Here is a 16,851-nt window from a genome sequence, read left to right on the forward strand (position 1 = left end):
TTCGTAATTTTTTGACGAAAAATGCAACAAATACCATCCAACAGCCACCGAATTCACCTGATTTGGCTCCCTGTGACTTCTTTCTGTTCAATCGAGTTAAAAAACCATTACGGGGAACGCGTTTTAGCAGCCGAGAGGAAGTAATGGAAAAATCGCAGGAAGCACTGATGGACATACCGAAAACCGACCGTAACTTTTGCAAATGTCAAGTTATGACACTAAGATTTAAAGGGAATATCAACAACAGATGTACCAATTTAACAAAAAAAACAGAACTCAAATCGGAACGATGGGAGCGCCACACGGTGGTTATTCCGGGAACTTTTTGATCAAGGTAGTATACACTTATACATTCAAACTTTCCACAAATGATATACTGACTCTCTAAAACTAGACTTTGATAACAAATAAATGCATCTTGAAACAACATTCTTGGATGAATAATTTTAGCATTTTTTTAAATGGAATTTTAATTACTGATGATAATTTATACATGAGATACAGGGCATACTTGCCTTCATCAAATGAACATCAGAACATCACCCATAGTCCAAGTACAGATGTTTAAACAGTACAAAAAAAGGTTGAAAATAATTAAATAAAAATGCATCGCCATTCACAGAGGCATTCATTCTGCTTATGAAAAAGTATAAATCCTCAAGATTCACGAATAACAATGGAGTCATTCCATTAGCAAAACCTTTACAAAGATACTTTTATTGGCTGTTTTCTTTATATTAATTTTTAAAATATACCACATCAGAGTGACTTCAGACATTAAAAATGAACGAAATAAATTTCTTCAACTTTAAATAGACACACTCACATGCACACGTCAACTCTTTTATTCTTATGCCCTTAAAGATACAAACTGGTGGAATACTTCTAGAATGTGAGGATCCAAGTCATGGGTGAAAAGTAGCGTTTCTAATGTCGAACTGTATTTCTGCACTTGCTCATGATGCTGGAAACAAAAATTAAGAATTGCGTTAATAAAATTAATCAGGATTTATTTGGCAGGCCTTTAAAAAATTTCGTATTTTGAAATGAATGTTCTGCAAATTTTTGTGAATTTTCTGAATTAAATTAAAAAAATTTGTTAAATTCAAAGGGTCAAGATAATTTGAAGCCACTTAATACACGAAATCATTTTCACTGCCATCAAATTGTTTTTACAAAGCTAGTAAGTTCTTCAATCAAAATATTATTGAGGGAGTACTTTTTTATGTACATAACATAATGAAAAGACATTTATGTTAAATGCATTAAGTCTTCACCAGGAAGTATATATGCTCCTTTATATGATCATCTGAGCTCAAGAATTGTAGCAAAAACACAAGCATCCAATGATAAAAATTAAATTGAAATTGGCGTACACTTGACTGCATTTAATGGTAAAAAAACCAATGTCACATGCTATTCGGTCTGACATCAATAGGTGTAAGACATTTGCTGACATATTTATTGAAAATAGTGTACAGATTTTGAGTGTGGGTCACTGGAACAACAGATTAAGAGAGATGAGAAAATGGAAGGCAATAGCTGCATTGAATATTTAACTGAAGGAATAAGATTTGAGACTTGAATAACAAAATGGATGAGATATAGTAGATGAATGTGGCTGTAGTCCAAAATGAGGATAGGAAGTGAAGATATTAGGAGAGAGTAGAGCAGTCAATAGTAGAAAAAAATATATTTTTACACTTCTTAATTTCATGGTAGAAAAGCTATGAAAAACAAGATGACTAACTCATGTTATAAATGAACTTTCAAACATCAAATTTATTTTGACATTGAATTAATAAAATGGTATCCTTTCTCTAAAATTATGTAGACCTAATAAAGTAGAATTTAAAACTTTTAAAATCAGTTCATTAAAGAAAACACAGCAGCAAAACAGCACGACATCACAACTGCATGGCAAGCTATCATTGCCTACTCCTCACTGACTACAGGATATGTTTTAGGGATCAAATTAATTGAAACATAGGATCTATTTTGTCTTTAATTCTTTCCTTTCTTTAACTGAAATGGATTAAGTGAATAGGCTATTAATTGCTTCAATAAGGTCCATTTTCATAAACTCCCAAAGACAGAGCATCTCAACAAAATGAAAAATATGCCATTCCTTTCATCTTTTATAGAAAATTGAATTTAGAACTACTCAATTCTCAACAAATGCATTTAACATTAGTTAACATCCAAATCTATATTGCTTCCTCATGGACAAAGAAAATACTTTGTACAGTATATTTCAGTATTTATGACATTAGTTTAAAATTAAAGGAATACATGAGTGAGTTTAAGTCAAGAGTTTTCTAATTCCCCACTTATATTAGTAATTTACATCCCTTATACTCACGTTTCTCAAGTTTACTGGCATAAAAATTGCCAAAATTTAAAGTACAAATCATGAGAGAGGGCAAAAATAATTTTCTATTAGCGATTTTTCCTTGTTACACTGCTTAGTGGAGATATTTACACTTGAGCTCTCAACTATTTTGATCATGACTCTTATTTTGTTCTAAACTGAGGAAATGTACATTTATTTTGAACTCACACATTTTAAATTGAACTTTTATTTTGTATATGTAGTATTATTATTAGTAGTATAGTAGTATTATGAAAAAGAATATTTTTGTGTCATTTAAATTATGACTTAAGGAGTACAGCTGTTTGTACTGCCAAGGGAGGGAAACGCAAAATCTATGCCACCATGATAGACAACTCCTAGTAGCAGAAATAATATTTTATTGGTATCTTCAACTTAGTACTGGCAAGGCATTAAAGTAAACGGATTTTAAAATAGCACATATGACAATCTAGAATGACATGAATGTACTGCATTGTTGGAATGAGTATTTCAAGCAATTACATAGAAATGACTAAAAGTGTCATGAAAAAGAGTGGATTAGTGGAGAATGCAAAGATGTTAGGAAAAGGTTTAGTCTTCAATTAGTGCTAAACGGTTAGCAGTTGAATAATTTTACTGGGATGATCACAGATTGTATAGCTATGTTTAATGAAATTTCTTGAAGCTATAAGGTTATTTCTTCAACAAATGATGCTTAGGCTACACAATAATCTTTAAAATGGTACCAGTAAATTATTACATACGTGCTAATTCAATTATTCAGCCATCTTTTCATCATATACATTATGATGCAAATCAAGTTTACGCATGATATATTGAAGAGATTTACTTACTGCAAGAAAAACTTGTTGCAGCCGCCCAATAGTCCACCTGTACCAGTAAGTGTTGAAGTCTCTACCATCTGTGTCAGAGCGAACTAGATGCTCTGATAAGATCATTATAAACCTCTGAAATCATAGCAAGAAAAAAAATATTTTAGCCAATTGAAATTATAACATATCATGCCAACTTAGCCAGAAGTATTTAGGTGCATATTTTTTAAACAAGTAATTAAAATTTCTGAATAACCTAACAGTCCAATTATGCTTACTGCAAGCAGTTAACTTTTCAGACTCAATAATATTTATTCACTGAAATAGATCATGAAACCTAGATTTGGTTTGACATCCTCCATACTCAATTTTCCCACCAGCTAACATATTTGTATCTGTTTTTAAATCTTATTTAATTATCTTAATGCATTTCATTCAGGACTTTCCATTGGTGCTCTACCTTTCCACTTAGCCTTACGCAAACAAACCTACATCAAAATATGTTCATAAACTTTATTCTAAACTATTTTAAGAATCTTGTATAGGAATAATTCTTTATTCATTGTAGCGTTCATCAAATAGTTACAAAATTCATCAATTTAATCTTAAATCTTCTCCAACAATACTGTATTTTGATGACTTGTAGTATTCTTTCTTCAGCGGTTGCTAATTCCAAATGGTACATTTGAATAAGGATAACATTTATTTGTATTCGTTGATGAAATGCTTTTTTTCATCCTTAAAGCTAGTGATTGCAGCTTCCTTTTGTTAGCATTCCCGATCCCCAAAAAGGAGAACACTTATATCCCTTTAGCAGCCCATAAAAAAAACAATAAAAAAGTAAAATGGCAAAACAGTCTACATTTTGTTTATATATAAATAAATAAATGAAAATAGTTGAAATATAAACAATTATAAATTAAAAATATAAGCAAGATTAAAATATAGAATGATTGATATTTAGAAGAACATTTAAATGATTATTTACTGCATTCATTCTTCACCAAAAATGTGTTAAACTACATCCAATACAGTACCTTCATATACTTTTACGCATATACATATATGATAATACCACAAATATGAGGATTTTCAGAATAGCAGAACAGCTCAGTCTCAGCTCAGCGGAACACTCATTTGTTTCATTCTACAGTCAATTATTCTTGCAGAGAAATATTAAACGTCTCTGGAATTGCAGGTTTCTCTATCCAATAAAAAGTTGTTTCCTGATGTATAAGGGAATATTTACATTCTTTCTTGCACGTGGCTCAGATTTTACTTAGATATGTCTGAGTTCTATTTATCCTTTAGATGATGAATATAAGATTCATTCTACTCTATTCAAGACCCACTATTTGAACCCAGTAGTGGGTCTTGAACACCATCTAGCTGTACATGGTACATCAACAATGTGCATACAGTGTAATTCATGAAACTTTGTTTTAAATTAGAAAGTCAGGGTAGGTTATCTCAAGGATCTAGCCTATTTTTAGCATATTGCTCAGCAGGGAGAGTGAATATATACATAACATTTTAAATATCCCCTATATTGAACTCTAGTCTTTTTGTCTATTGTCTTTTGCTGTCCCACTTTTCATCTCAACTTTTGTAAACATGGCCTTAAGTATAAAAGATAAATGCTTGTTCAAGGATTGCAGATTATCCCAGACTGTACTCAAGAGCATTTCACAACATCTGTTTCAGCAGACACACTCCTAAACAAAGTCAGCACTAATTAATTTATCCAACAATCTAAATTTGAATGAGATAAAAGCTAAGCTTCTTCCCATATAGTATCTTGAACAAGATATGCATCCCAGAACTTTCACCTGGTGAACATTGGGGTTTTACCCCAGATAAATTTTAACATAGATGCTGCTAACATTAGAATGGTAAAATAGTTCTGGTCGCCATATATAACCACTACAAACCAGACCTTTTTTTCACCAAAATGACTATTAGTCTAAATTTTTAGAGTTAGTGGTGGGGGATTTCATTTTTTTGGGGTGCTGCATGAAATATAAGGGGTCATCTTACAATCAGCTGTCAGCTGGAATTTGATTAAATTGTGGTAATTGTTTGTACTCCATACACCATAGTAATCGACCCAAGGCTGGATTTGAAATATGAGAGCGGAGTTCAGGGTAGTGGCAAAAACACCATCCCTTACACCACCATTTGGCTTTCAACAAAGATTTGAAAACTGGGAACTGGTACCACTTGAATTGTTGCTGGGGTTTTCCAAAGGCATCAAACAAGATTTGAAAATTGGATCCTACAGTCAGTAGTCAAACATACTACTCAAGAGGCTATCATACTGCCTGCTACATATTAAGGAAAAATTAATAGTTTTCAGAAGAAATTTAAAATAAAGGAGAGGGCAAAAACATAAAAACTTATCACAAGAAATACAACTCACTTGGAAGATGATAAGGAAAAGGTTCTTCTGGTCGGCCTGTGCTGCTTCTAGCCGTTCCTCCATCCTTTCCACCATTTCTTCAGAAGGCCTTTCTTTGTCATCATTTTGCCCACCCGTGATAGCCCCACCAGCTCCTTTCGCTGATTTCTTCTTCGGCTGACCCCCACCACCCTCCGCACTTGCATCTTCTGATGCCGATGAAGATGACTCTCCATCGCTCTCCTCATCAACAGCCCTTCTTAACCTTTCCCGGGCCTCAGCCAATTCCCGTGCCAATCTTCCAACATGCTTGCTCATTTTTCTGATTGTCAGATGCAGTATTTCCCACAGATAATTCCTTAAAGAAATAATATTTTCTTATAGTTTTGCTTGCCATAGAGCCCAAAAATGGTATTATGAGTTAGTCATCTAAGGTATACAGTGGAACCTCATAACGGGCATATTTAGTTCTGCGATCATTCTTGAAAAATGAAACACACGTTTAATGAAACAAAGTTTCTCATTAAATTTAATGTAAAATACATAAATGATTTCTATGCCAAAAAAATGAATTATATACAAGGTTTATTAAAGAAAACTATATACATAGCTTGTATAACAACCAGGAAAAGTTTCAGAAAAATATATTTATGTCAGTTATAGCTACAAGGCCTCCAATACTTCTACGTACATCTCTTAAGCATCAACACACTTTTGCCAGTGGCTTTTCCAAGACTCGAAGGCTCTCAGGTTCTGGAAGGTCCTTAAGGGTACATATTCAAGCTTTTTTGACAGCACTTACAGTACCATGGTGGAGTCCTTTCAGGAAGGATTTCACTTCTGGGAAGAGGAAATATTCTGCTAGTGCCAAGTCGGGACCATAAGGGGGTTGGAGAATTTTTGCGATGCCATTGCACGTCTTCGCAAGCAGACACTCAATTCTGCGTTTGGTCGTCCGTCAAGACCTTCGGGACGAGTTTAGTGCATATCTTTTGCATTGCCAAATTTTCCGTGATCATGGTGTGCACTGCCATTTTATCAACCCCAATATGATCTGCGATCATGCGCACACTTAATCGACAGTCTACTTCAGCACTTCAAGCACACATCAGGAAAAAATTGTCAGTGACACTTTTTATATAAACCTTGTATAAATTGTTTACCGTCATGTATCATGCTTAACTTTTCTTCTACCACAGAATGAACAACCGGAAATGCAAACTTGGTAAAAACAAAAAGGAATCAAAATAAATATTTATTATCAATGCCACCTAATTACTTTTTACTAGAAAGCTGTCTAAAGACATTTGTTTTTGCTGACACTTCAAAATTTTATAAAAATCCAAATCAGCATGGTCATTAAATAAATTTCTGGCACATAGCTGCCCTATTATCGCAATGCCTCATACACACAGTATGATGCAAGAGTTTCCAACAACCTCCACATTACATTTAGCAGGCTGATTTGGAATTAACAATTCTTGAAGGCTGCTGCAGTTTCGGAATGGTAAACAAACAGGAGTTCAATTTTTAGATCGGCACAAAATAGCAGCATGAGACAGTCTTTCATTAGCTTGCGGCTGGGTAATACATTCTCCTCTGCTACTGTATAGGCTTGCTTCAGTATCGTTTTCCAGAAGAGACCCGTTTCATCACAATTAAAGACCTATCATGGCAGGTAACCCTCAGAATCTATGAGTTTCCCGAAGTCGCTGGTTAAGTTCTCTGCTGCCTTTGAGTCAGAGCTTGCTGCTTCTCTATGACTCACAATGCCATGGATGCTGGTTTTTCTCGTACACTCCTTGAACTGTGCACAACTCTCCTTAAATACTTCTTTAGCCGTTGATTATCCTAACATCTACTGAATTAGGTTGGCAAAAATCACTTTCCTCATCTCACAAATGAAATTCTCATTAATAGTGTTATACTACAAATTCTTTTCATTTATCCATATGAAAAACAACCTTTCAGCATCGATTGAGAATATGTGCCTGTTGCGTGGATATTCTTGGCACTCTCTTTGAAGCATCTATCTCCTTAATTACGTACTTGTTCTCAAAGAAAATGCAAATTGTTTAGGTTGACTGATTGTTAATGTGCATACTACATAAGCCATGCTCACACCTTGTCCCAATTGTACCTTTCATTTCGATGGTTACTTTTATTTGCTGTTTTCCTTTGAATTTTTCTTTGAGGACATTTTTTCAACTTTGCTCAAAATATTATTGAACTTTGCAGAAAAAAATCACAAATAATAGGCTTGAACATAAGTTTGGAAAAATGTGTGATCACTTCTCCTCTCTTTGTCAGTCGTCATGCAAAAAGTATTTCGTTAATCGAGTCATTTATGGGACCAATATTTTTGCTTGTTATGCAAATCATTCACCATACGAGATGCTAGTCAAGTGAGGTTCCAATGTATGTCAGTTTTGATATAAAATTAATTATTGCATTAAAATTGTGATACACATTCCTAATATTCAGACCAAAAACATTCAAGGATAACACAATATAGAGTTCAATGCAAGTGTAAATGTATACAGAGGAATTATGTAGGAAGTGGTTCTTTCGGGTTTTCTTCCGCGTGTATCCATTTTTCGGACGATATTTCGCCAACGTTCCAGTTGGCTTCCTCAGGTCCACTGAAGTGCCGATGCAGGTTTTGGTCCAATATATATATACCCTCCGTTTGGCGCCTATTTTGTGGAGGTGTGCTCTGATTCGTTGAAATCCTTGAGGACACGTTTCCACGCGCTGGCGAGGGGGTAGCCGTCCTCGCGGTTGAAATTTCTGGGCGTTTTTGCAATTTCAATTGCCTCTCTGATGATCCTTGGGTAGTAGCGGCCTTCTTTATTCAATAAAGTGGCGTTGTCAAACTCAATATTATGTGTCGGTCCACTCCAATGATGTTCAGCCACCGCTGACTGCTGGAACTGTCTATTTTTTACGGCCCTTCTGTGTTCTTGGACTCGGCATTTCAGCGCTCTTGATGTTTGGCCGATGTAGGAGTTGCCGCAGCTGCATTTGATTTGGTAGATTCCTCCAGCGATGTCTTTTGGGAGGCGGTCTTTCGCGTTGACGAGGATATTGGCCACTTTGGTTACGCATTTGAACCTGGCTGAGACGTTGTGTTTCCGGAGGGCCCTCGCAATTTTTTCCGTTGTTCCGGCGACGTACGGCAGGATAGCGTGTGCCGTCGCCTTTTCCTCAGGGCTAGTCTCGTCGGTCCTCTCCAGGGCAAGGAAAGAAGCGGATGGCCCTGGAGAGGACCGACGAGACTAGCCCTGAGGAAAAGGCGACGGCACACGCTATCCTGCCGTACGTCGCCGGAACAACGGAAAAAATTGCGAGGGCCCTCCGGAAACACAACGTCTCAGCCAGGTTCAAATGCGTAACCAAAGTGGCCAATATCCTCGTCAACGCGAAAGACCGCCTCCCAAAAGACATCGCTGGAGGAATCTACCAAATCAAATGCAGCTGCGGCAACTCCTACATCGGCCAAACATCAAGAGCGCTGAAATGCCGAGTCCAAGAACACAGAAGGGCCGTAAAAAATAGACAGTTCCAGCAGTCAGCGGTGGCTGAACATCATTGGAGTGGACCGACACATAATATTGAGTTTGACAACGCCACTTTATTGAATAAAGAAGGCCGCTACTACCCAAGGATCATCAGAGAGGCAATTGAAATTGCAAAAACGCCCAGAAATTTCAACCGCGAGGACGGCTACCCCCTCGCCAGCGCGTGGAAACGTGTCCTCAAGGATTTCAACGAATCAGAGCACACCTCCACAAAATAGGCGCCAAACGGAGGGTATATATATATTGGACCAAAACCTGCATCGGCACTTCAGTGGACCTGAGGAAGCCAACTGGAACGTTGGCGAAATATCGTCCGAAAAATGGATACACGCGGAAGAAAACCCGAAAGAACCACTTCCTACATCAATAATCTCCGCGGAAGCCTACATGGAAACTTTAAACATTTCTAAGAGGAATTATATTAATAATTATATTTTAAGAAAGATGAAACCACAAAAAATGTTTGAGAATTTATATTAGTAAGTGTTTACATGTTTTTTAGTAAATCTTTGTTTTTAAAAATGATATTATTTTTAACAATTGAGAACTACAGAAAAAAATGCACACTACCCCAATGCTTAGATTGCATTAATGATAAGGTTTCTTCAATTACCACAGAAAATGCTAAATTATACGATATACACTTTCCTTCTGTTACAAAATTCTATAAAATATATGAACCTGATAGGCAAATAAATTAGTTAAAATGTAAGTGCAATAAATGTTAGAATTAAGGGGAGATTGGGGGAAATATCACAGATCATGCTAAAAGTCTATTCATTGGTATGTTTTATTTTTACATATATTTACTTTTTAACAAAAACTCTTTAAGAGAGAACCTTTCTACATTCCATGTTATAAAAAATTACCATTCTTAGCTTCTATGAACATTGAAAAAGATTAAAATGTATCATTAACAAACTAACACTACCACAGAAATAAAATATGCATATCCTTACTTTCAGGAACAGACTTGATCTGTTAATTAAGCATTCCAAGAAATATGCCATTTAACTGATAAGGTTGACATCAAATCTCAGAATCAATTGATTTAATAAGTTCCAGGAAAACAAAATTAGCACATTAACATCTACTCAAGAAGTTAAATTTCCCACTTCACTTGGGTCAACTCCCATGTGCATATGAAAGCCATCAAAAAGCATGTGTGTTAACTCTTTACACCAAACAATCCTCCTAATTTTCACCAAAATATACTATGAAAATACATTAAAATTGAACAAATGACTACACATACATGCAGTCCTGTTAGAAAGGGAAAATAAAAATGTAGAAGCAGTATTTCTGCAAAAAAAAATGACTTACTTTGTGAATTCTCCACACATTTCTTTTGAGAATATCCAATTTGCAACAGCTGAGCACTCGATGATTTGTGTTTTCAGCATTTTGTCCACAAGGACACACATCATCTACGGAAAATAATTCCAAAAGTGGTCAATGGTGAAGATCAAAACATAACAAATTTAATATACACAGGTATCACACAGGTCAACAAGGGAATTGAAGTAAATTGATTTACCTGCTGGTGATTATGCCAAAGTTCAAACATATTCCTAAGGATACAGATCTGAGCTTCTTCTGATTCAGCAAGAACCTGCAAAAATAAAGCACTGTGGAATTAAACACATTCACCATAAAATATAAAAATTTTGATGAAATCAAAATGCAAAGAAGCAACAAATTACATGCCAGTATTGTTTGAAATATTTGATGGTAATAAATATTACACATATATCCTTTAAAGGTGGCTCTATTCTGAAATTGATTTCTTAGTATGCCAGCTTAAATGATTCACAGATGGGAGTTCATTTAACAGGGAATTAAATTTTTAATTTAATTAGTTAGCTATGCATAAAATTTACCTATGCAAAGTAAAACTTTAGACATCACATTTAAACTTTTAATTCCCTAATTTAACATGTATACACAAGGAAAAATGAAATCCTTTGTACATATTGGTTATAAAATTTGATAAAGTCATTAATTTTTGACCTAATATATAGTCACAAAAATCTTATGCAAATTCCATTTCCTATCTTACATAACTTTGTCTATATCTTAGGGATCCTACTTGCCCTTATTTCTCAAAGCAAAATATTGAAAGTGATATGTTGATGCTTAGTCAAAATTATTGTACTACAAAGCCAGGTCTATACCCATCAAGTGAACTCATTTTGGAGTTTTGAACTGCACTGTTTCAAAGATGTAATGCACCTACAGTGCCATGAGTTGGCAACAAAACTCTTTCAGCTTGGATTAAATTAAGAAAATGTCTAGGATTCACCATGGAAATTTTAATTACCTCAGTTGTGCATTTTGATTTAAGTACATACCCTAATTTCAGGAATATGATAAAAAATGTTCACGCATAAAATCAAATTTTTAAGTGCTGTTTAAGTTTCTAAAACATAAATTTCATTCTTAGAATTTTCCATAACAACAACATGATTTAAGGACACCGCCAAGGGCTTATATATGTGAAATTTCTCCATATTGCAAGGAATGATAAAAAAAACTCTGCGATTGCTCTACGATTCTTTATCACATTATCCTGGTTTTGTTGCCATGCAGCATCATCAGGTGAACTGTCTGTAGAAGGTTCCCTTACATATATATATTATTCCAATAGGGTGGGGAGAACAAAAGAGTGGCCAAAGCAACAAAGTAATATATCCCTTAACACACACATAACAATATAATTAGGGAAGGTAGGGAGATGGGTACTCCACAGGGGGCTGAGTGCAAGTGGAGGAGGGGAAATGTTAAGGCCTGGCGTTTGGAAAGCGGAAAAAGGGAGAGCAGGTAGTACACCATAGCTCATTTAGCAATAATTCCTAATTGCCTTTAGCAATATCTCCAACTCCTCTAGACTATCTAACTTTGGTCCATTCCCTTCTACATGCAATACGTTGAGTTTGAAATCACTATTTTGCTTGTTGTCTAACAAATGTTTGGTAAATTGCGAAGTGTCTCTGTTGTGTACGAAGCATGCCTAAGTTCTTTAATTCTGATGTAGAAAGTTCTCCCTGTCTGCCTGATGTAAACATTGTTGCAGTCATTGCAACAAAATTCATATTAAACACTTTTTGTTGAAATGCCTACTTTGCCCTTGTTTGTCCCAATTGTCTTTGTGTATCTGTTATAAAACTCTGCTCTTATTTCCTTCTTGGGGAGCAGCCTTTGAATTTTCATTGATGCTCCACCAAAAAAATAGGAGCCTCCTCCACTTTGGCCCTTCTTCTTTTCCAGGTGTTGTCATATAAATTCCTTTCCTAGCTATGCAATTCTTACTTCCATCTGGAGAGTGAACCCGCCAAATGCGTAGGGTATCCATTGTTTTCTGTTGTTGTTATCTAGTCTGGAGTTCCTTGCCTATGCTTGTGATTTACATGGGTTTGCAGCGTAATCTGTGTTCCATTGAGCAGTTTATTTTAACCATTCCTTCTAATCCTTGAAAAATGATTTAAAATAACTTCATGTTTTAAATAATTTTAGTAATAAATCAAATTCTAAAGAAATTTCTACATCTTTGTGGAAGGTATTAAAAATTCATTTGGAAACTGAGTCCTCCTGAGCATTGTTTTGAACATTAACATACTCAGGGATCAATATACATATAGACATAATTCACCACCCTTCTTAGGCCAAAACAAAACTAATTTTGCACCTGGTAAGTATTATTTAACTAATACTGTAATTTGAAAAGAAATCATATTCGCTGAACAAAACTCATTTTGCCTTTTTATAAAATTTTAATGCCCTCCAATGAGACGGCCATAAATGGATAACAAGCATAACTCTTACATGATTACAAATGCCAAAATATCAAAATCATGTGGAATTTTAAATTGCAGGCACCCTCAGTTTTCACCAACAAGACAATAAAAATACAACATGAATACATAAACTTACCTTGAAAACATAATGGAACTTGGATATTGCAGCAAAGGAATGGGAAAAGCTTTTAGATCCTAGAAACAGAAGCGTCTGTACAAATACATCTATTTTGAGAGGGTTGAATCTGCAGTCACCATCCTCCTCACGGTTTGGATTCGGTAAATCCTTCAGCATATTCAGTATTTCCTCAGGTGTACACTTTTGACGAATAGACGTTATCATCTGATTTGCTGCATTTGTTCCTGGCAATGAGCCTGATGGGGAGGAAATAATAATAATTATTTAGTAATAATTGGCAAAACGTAAATTGCATATTTTCACCAAAGAAATTTCTATCACATACAAATATAGATCAATAAGTAATGCAGAGGTACAATCAAGACATGATTACAAACAGACATGTTTAATGTCATTAAACTGTTACAGTAAATCAAACACCTAATTGACAAATGCTCATCAGAAGGTATGAAGGGAGTTTTCAGAGATGGCTATTTACTTTCATTTTGAATGAATGTATAGACTGAATTTTTCTAAGGAGAGGAGGAAGTTCATTGCAAAAGATTACTATTGTATGGTACAGGATCCTGTCTGAAAAAGTGATTTTATTCCTTATTTGGTGCATGTTAAAGAATTGACAGGCGTGACATTGGTGTTCCTGGGAGTTTAGAAAGATAGGTTGCAATATGTTTGAGTAAATATAGCTACCTCTAGCATGAGAATAGAGAGAAGGGTTAGGTATTTAAATTTAACAATGTTTTGCAGGAGGTATGGTGATACCTGCAATAATTAAAATAGCCCTTTTCTGTTTTCAGAATAGTTTGAAAGGTTCATGGAATCACCACCAGATGTCAGTACTAGTTACTAGTTTCATGTGTGGTAATATTCAATTCTTTATGAGTAAACATGTAACATGTCAACGCTATGGGAAGAGATCTGTGCCTTTATTGTTGTTCCTGTGTAGTGATTCGTGAGGATGGAAAAAAGTTGACATTCGAGTAGTGATTAAATACTTCGTAAAGAAAGGTATGAAAGCGAAGGAAATTCATGCAGACTTTCAGAACACTCTGGGGAATTCTGTTCCTACGTATTCAACTGTTGGCAAGAGGACAAATGAGTTGAAGTTTGGTCGTGACAGCTTAGGTGATGAGCTGCCAAGTCAAATAATTCACAACGTAATATAAGAAAAACTATACAAATGAAAAAAGATATTATGCACAGGAATGCATTTATTGGAATAAAAGAGATTCATGGAAGGTGGGAAGATAAAGCTGAAGAAATTTACAGTGAAATGATTCGAGCTAATCATTGGCAGAAAGAAAGAGGACAAGGGATAGGCATCGAATTGACACAAAAAGCACCATGGGATAAGATGGTGAAGAAATATGGCCAGGAAAGGCAATATTCCTATTGAATTACTAAAGGAAAGAAAAGGAAAGAAGTGATTTACCAAGCTTCCTTATACATCGTTTATTGAGAGTATTTGACCAGAAAAATTCACTGTCAATTTTAAATTCCAACTCAAAAAGAGATGATTGGCAGTATTTGAGGACTAAGAAATCACAAGTTTAATTTTATACATTGTCAAGCGCATATAAATATCAAGGCAAAGATCAACAGGGTTCTGGAAGAATAAAATGTGACAAACTGCAGTTTCAACAACATTATCAGAAAGGACTACAGATTCTAACCATGATGTTACATAATTTATGGATTTAGACAAGGGATTTAGCAAAGTAGGTTGGACAGATTTAATGAGAGAATTACAGAATACTAGAGGAAGAGGAATACTTAAGGGTAATGTCATCAAACTATGTTTATAATTGATGGCAGAGATAAGTGCAACAGAAGGGTAATTGGAATGCAGAATGGAAGAGGGGAATGGGCAGGAGAGTAGTGGGACAGGATTTTCCATCATCACCTGTTCTTATAAGTTAGAAGCTGAGGAAATGTTAAGAGTGGCATGCAAGAGACTTGAACAATGAACAAAGGTAGACAGGTGGCCAAATCAATCAGCCAGATTTGCAGGGGATCAAGCATTAGCCAAGAGACTGTGGTCATTGTTTGACAGAATACCAATGCATGAAGTATGTGATGAAAGCTATCGCAAGAAAATGATTGCATTCTCAAGACTCTCAAGGATGGAATAAATTAGATTAGACAAAAGAGGCTACAGTCCTCAAATACATGTACACAAGCACAGAGGTACTGAGTGCACAAGGAGTGCACAAGGGGTACTAGCAAATTTGTTTCCTTATTCACAGCAAAAAATGCTCATATAGAGCCACCTGTCACTTAGCAACAGGTGTGGATACAATATTTTTTGGGAATGAAGATTACTGGCCTACACATTCCCAGTGTAAATACACTTAAAATAGATGAATCTAGACACATCAAAATAATAGACACCGTTTTCCACTGCTGTTGCTTGTATGTACAACAGGGTCCCAAAGTTTCAAATATCTGCCCATTTAATGGTGGTTAATCATGTTCGACTTCCACCACATCACGCCTGAAGCTACTGAATTTGTTCAACTGTGGTTTCTCTACCAGTTCATTCCAATTTTAACTTAATGAAAGTTATTGCCAGAGCAGAGTATCAATGCCCACACTCTCGGCATATACCCAGCCAAGTGACGAGGATTTTCGTCGCTGACCTAACACATCTCTCACTAACGAGATTTCATCAAAAAAAGCTCGGCAGAACCGGAAACAAAAACATGTAAACGTTTGGGTGGCCAGGAGGGCAGAACCCGTTGCCCTGTAAGGAGGTCAAAGAGGCAATAAACCTCACTTCCCCCCCGCACCACCACATCGCTTCCGCCTACGTCACGCCTCAGACGGACGGAGGTGTAGGGACGCCCCCGCCGCGACACGCCCCGCCGGCTGACACGGAGCGGCGCTCACGCACGCAAGGGTCAATAGGGGAGGCACGCGATATGCAAAAATAATCCAGAGCGGGCGCACGATCGGACGGAGATGGTCACGGACGGAGTCTGTGTGGTCCACCTGACCACGGGCGCGTGACCCTCCGCCCGAAGGAATTGGCCGCGCTGTTGACAGAAAGGGAAGGGCGATGGAGGCTGGAAACAATGGACGGGTGGGGGGGGTCTCCTTAGGGGCGATGATGCAACGTCATTAGGGCCGGTTCCGCGGAAGAGCGGAGGATATCCTCCGGCTAACGGGAGGGGATATAGAACCCCTTCTGGCGTGGCGAGCACTCGGTAAAAACCTCACTCATTGATGCGAGCGTCGGTCGGTCCGATGAGCGAGGAAAGGGAGAACCTCGCCCGAATGGGAGAGTCCGTACGCCAAACGCGGTAATTTCATACTAGCCATTTCTGACATAACTTCTCCAGCGCAGCGAACATCAGCGTAACGCTCGCCCCGTCTCCGTGTTGGGAAGATCTCTTGAGTGACGAAGACCTTGATTTTTCACAAGGAAAAAAAACCGAGATTCGGGCAATAGAGAACGTTGAGACGTTACAACATTGCGTAACATATTTCGGGATAAGGCAGGATTTCTCGCTGAGTGACAGACGTAAGGACAGAAATATAATAGACGTTACCACTCCTGCACTCTTGATTCAAAAAGCCGATTTCAATACTTCACTCGAGCAAACATTATTGCAAGATTTAGATAAGCACATAAACAAATAAAAATACTTATTTACATGGAAATAGACACATATTAAGGGCGAAAACCATCCACCCGGCAAGTCGAAAGATCCGGTGTTCAAGTCCCACTCAAGGAAATATTTTTGCGCTGGTGAT

The 16,851-nt window shown here is 36.5% G+C and overlaps 1 protein-coding gene across 1 annotated transcript in view; it reads right to left on the reverse strand.

Annotated features, from left to right (window-relative positions):
- Positions 1–441: 441 nt before the first annotated feature.
- The window catches only part of Cbp80 (Nuclear cap-binding protein subunit 1), a 52,682-nt gene continuing 36,272 nt past the window's right edge, over positions 442–16,851 (reverse strand). Inside the window, exons 12-17 of the mRNA XM_071594171.1 lie at positions 13,096–13,334; positions 10,703–10,777; positions 10,489–10,592; positions 5,606–5,942; positions 3,208–3,321; positions 442–964 (exon numbers count right to left, since the gene is read on the reverse strand). Coding sequence (XP_071450272.1) covers positions 851–964; positions 3,208–3,321; positions 5,606–5,942; positions 10,489–10,592; positions 10,703–10,777; positions 13,096–13,334 — 983 coding nt within the window. The 3' untranslated portion in view covers positions 442–850. The remainder of the gene's footprint in view (positions 965–3,207; positions 3,322–5,605; positions 5,943–10,488; positions 10,593–10,702; positions 10,778–13,095; positions 13,335–16,851) is intronic.

Source organism: Hetaerina americana, unplaced genomic scaffold (genome assembly GCF_022747635.1).
Source record: "Hetaerina americana unplaced genomic scaffold, ioHetAmer1.1.p SCAF_6, whole genome shotgun sequence".
Taxonomy (NCBI): domain Eukaryota; kingdom Metazoa; phylum Arthropoda; class Insecta; order Odonata; family Calopterygidae; genus Hetaerina; species Hetaerina americana.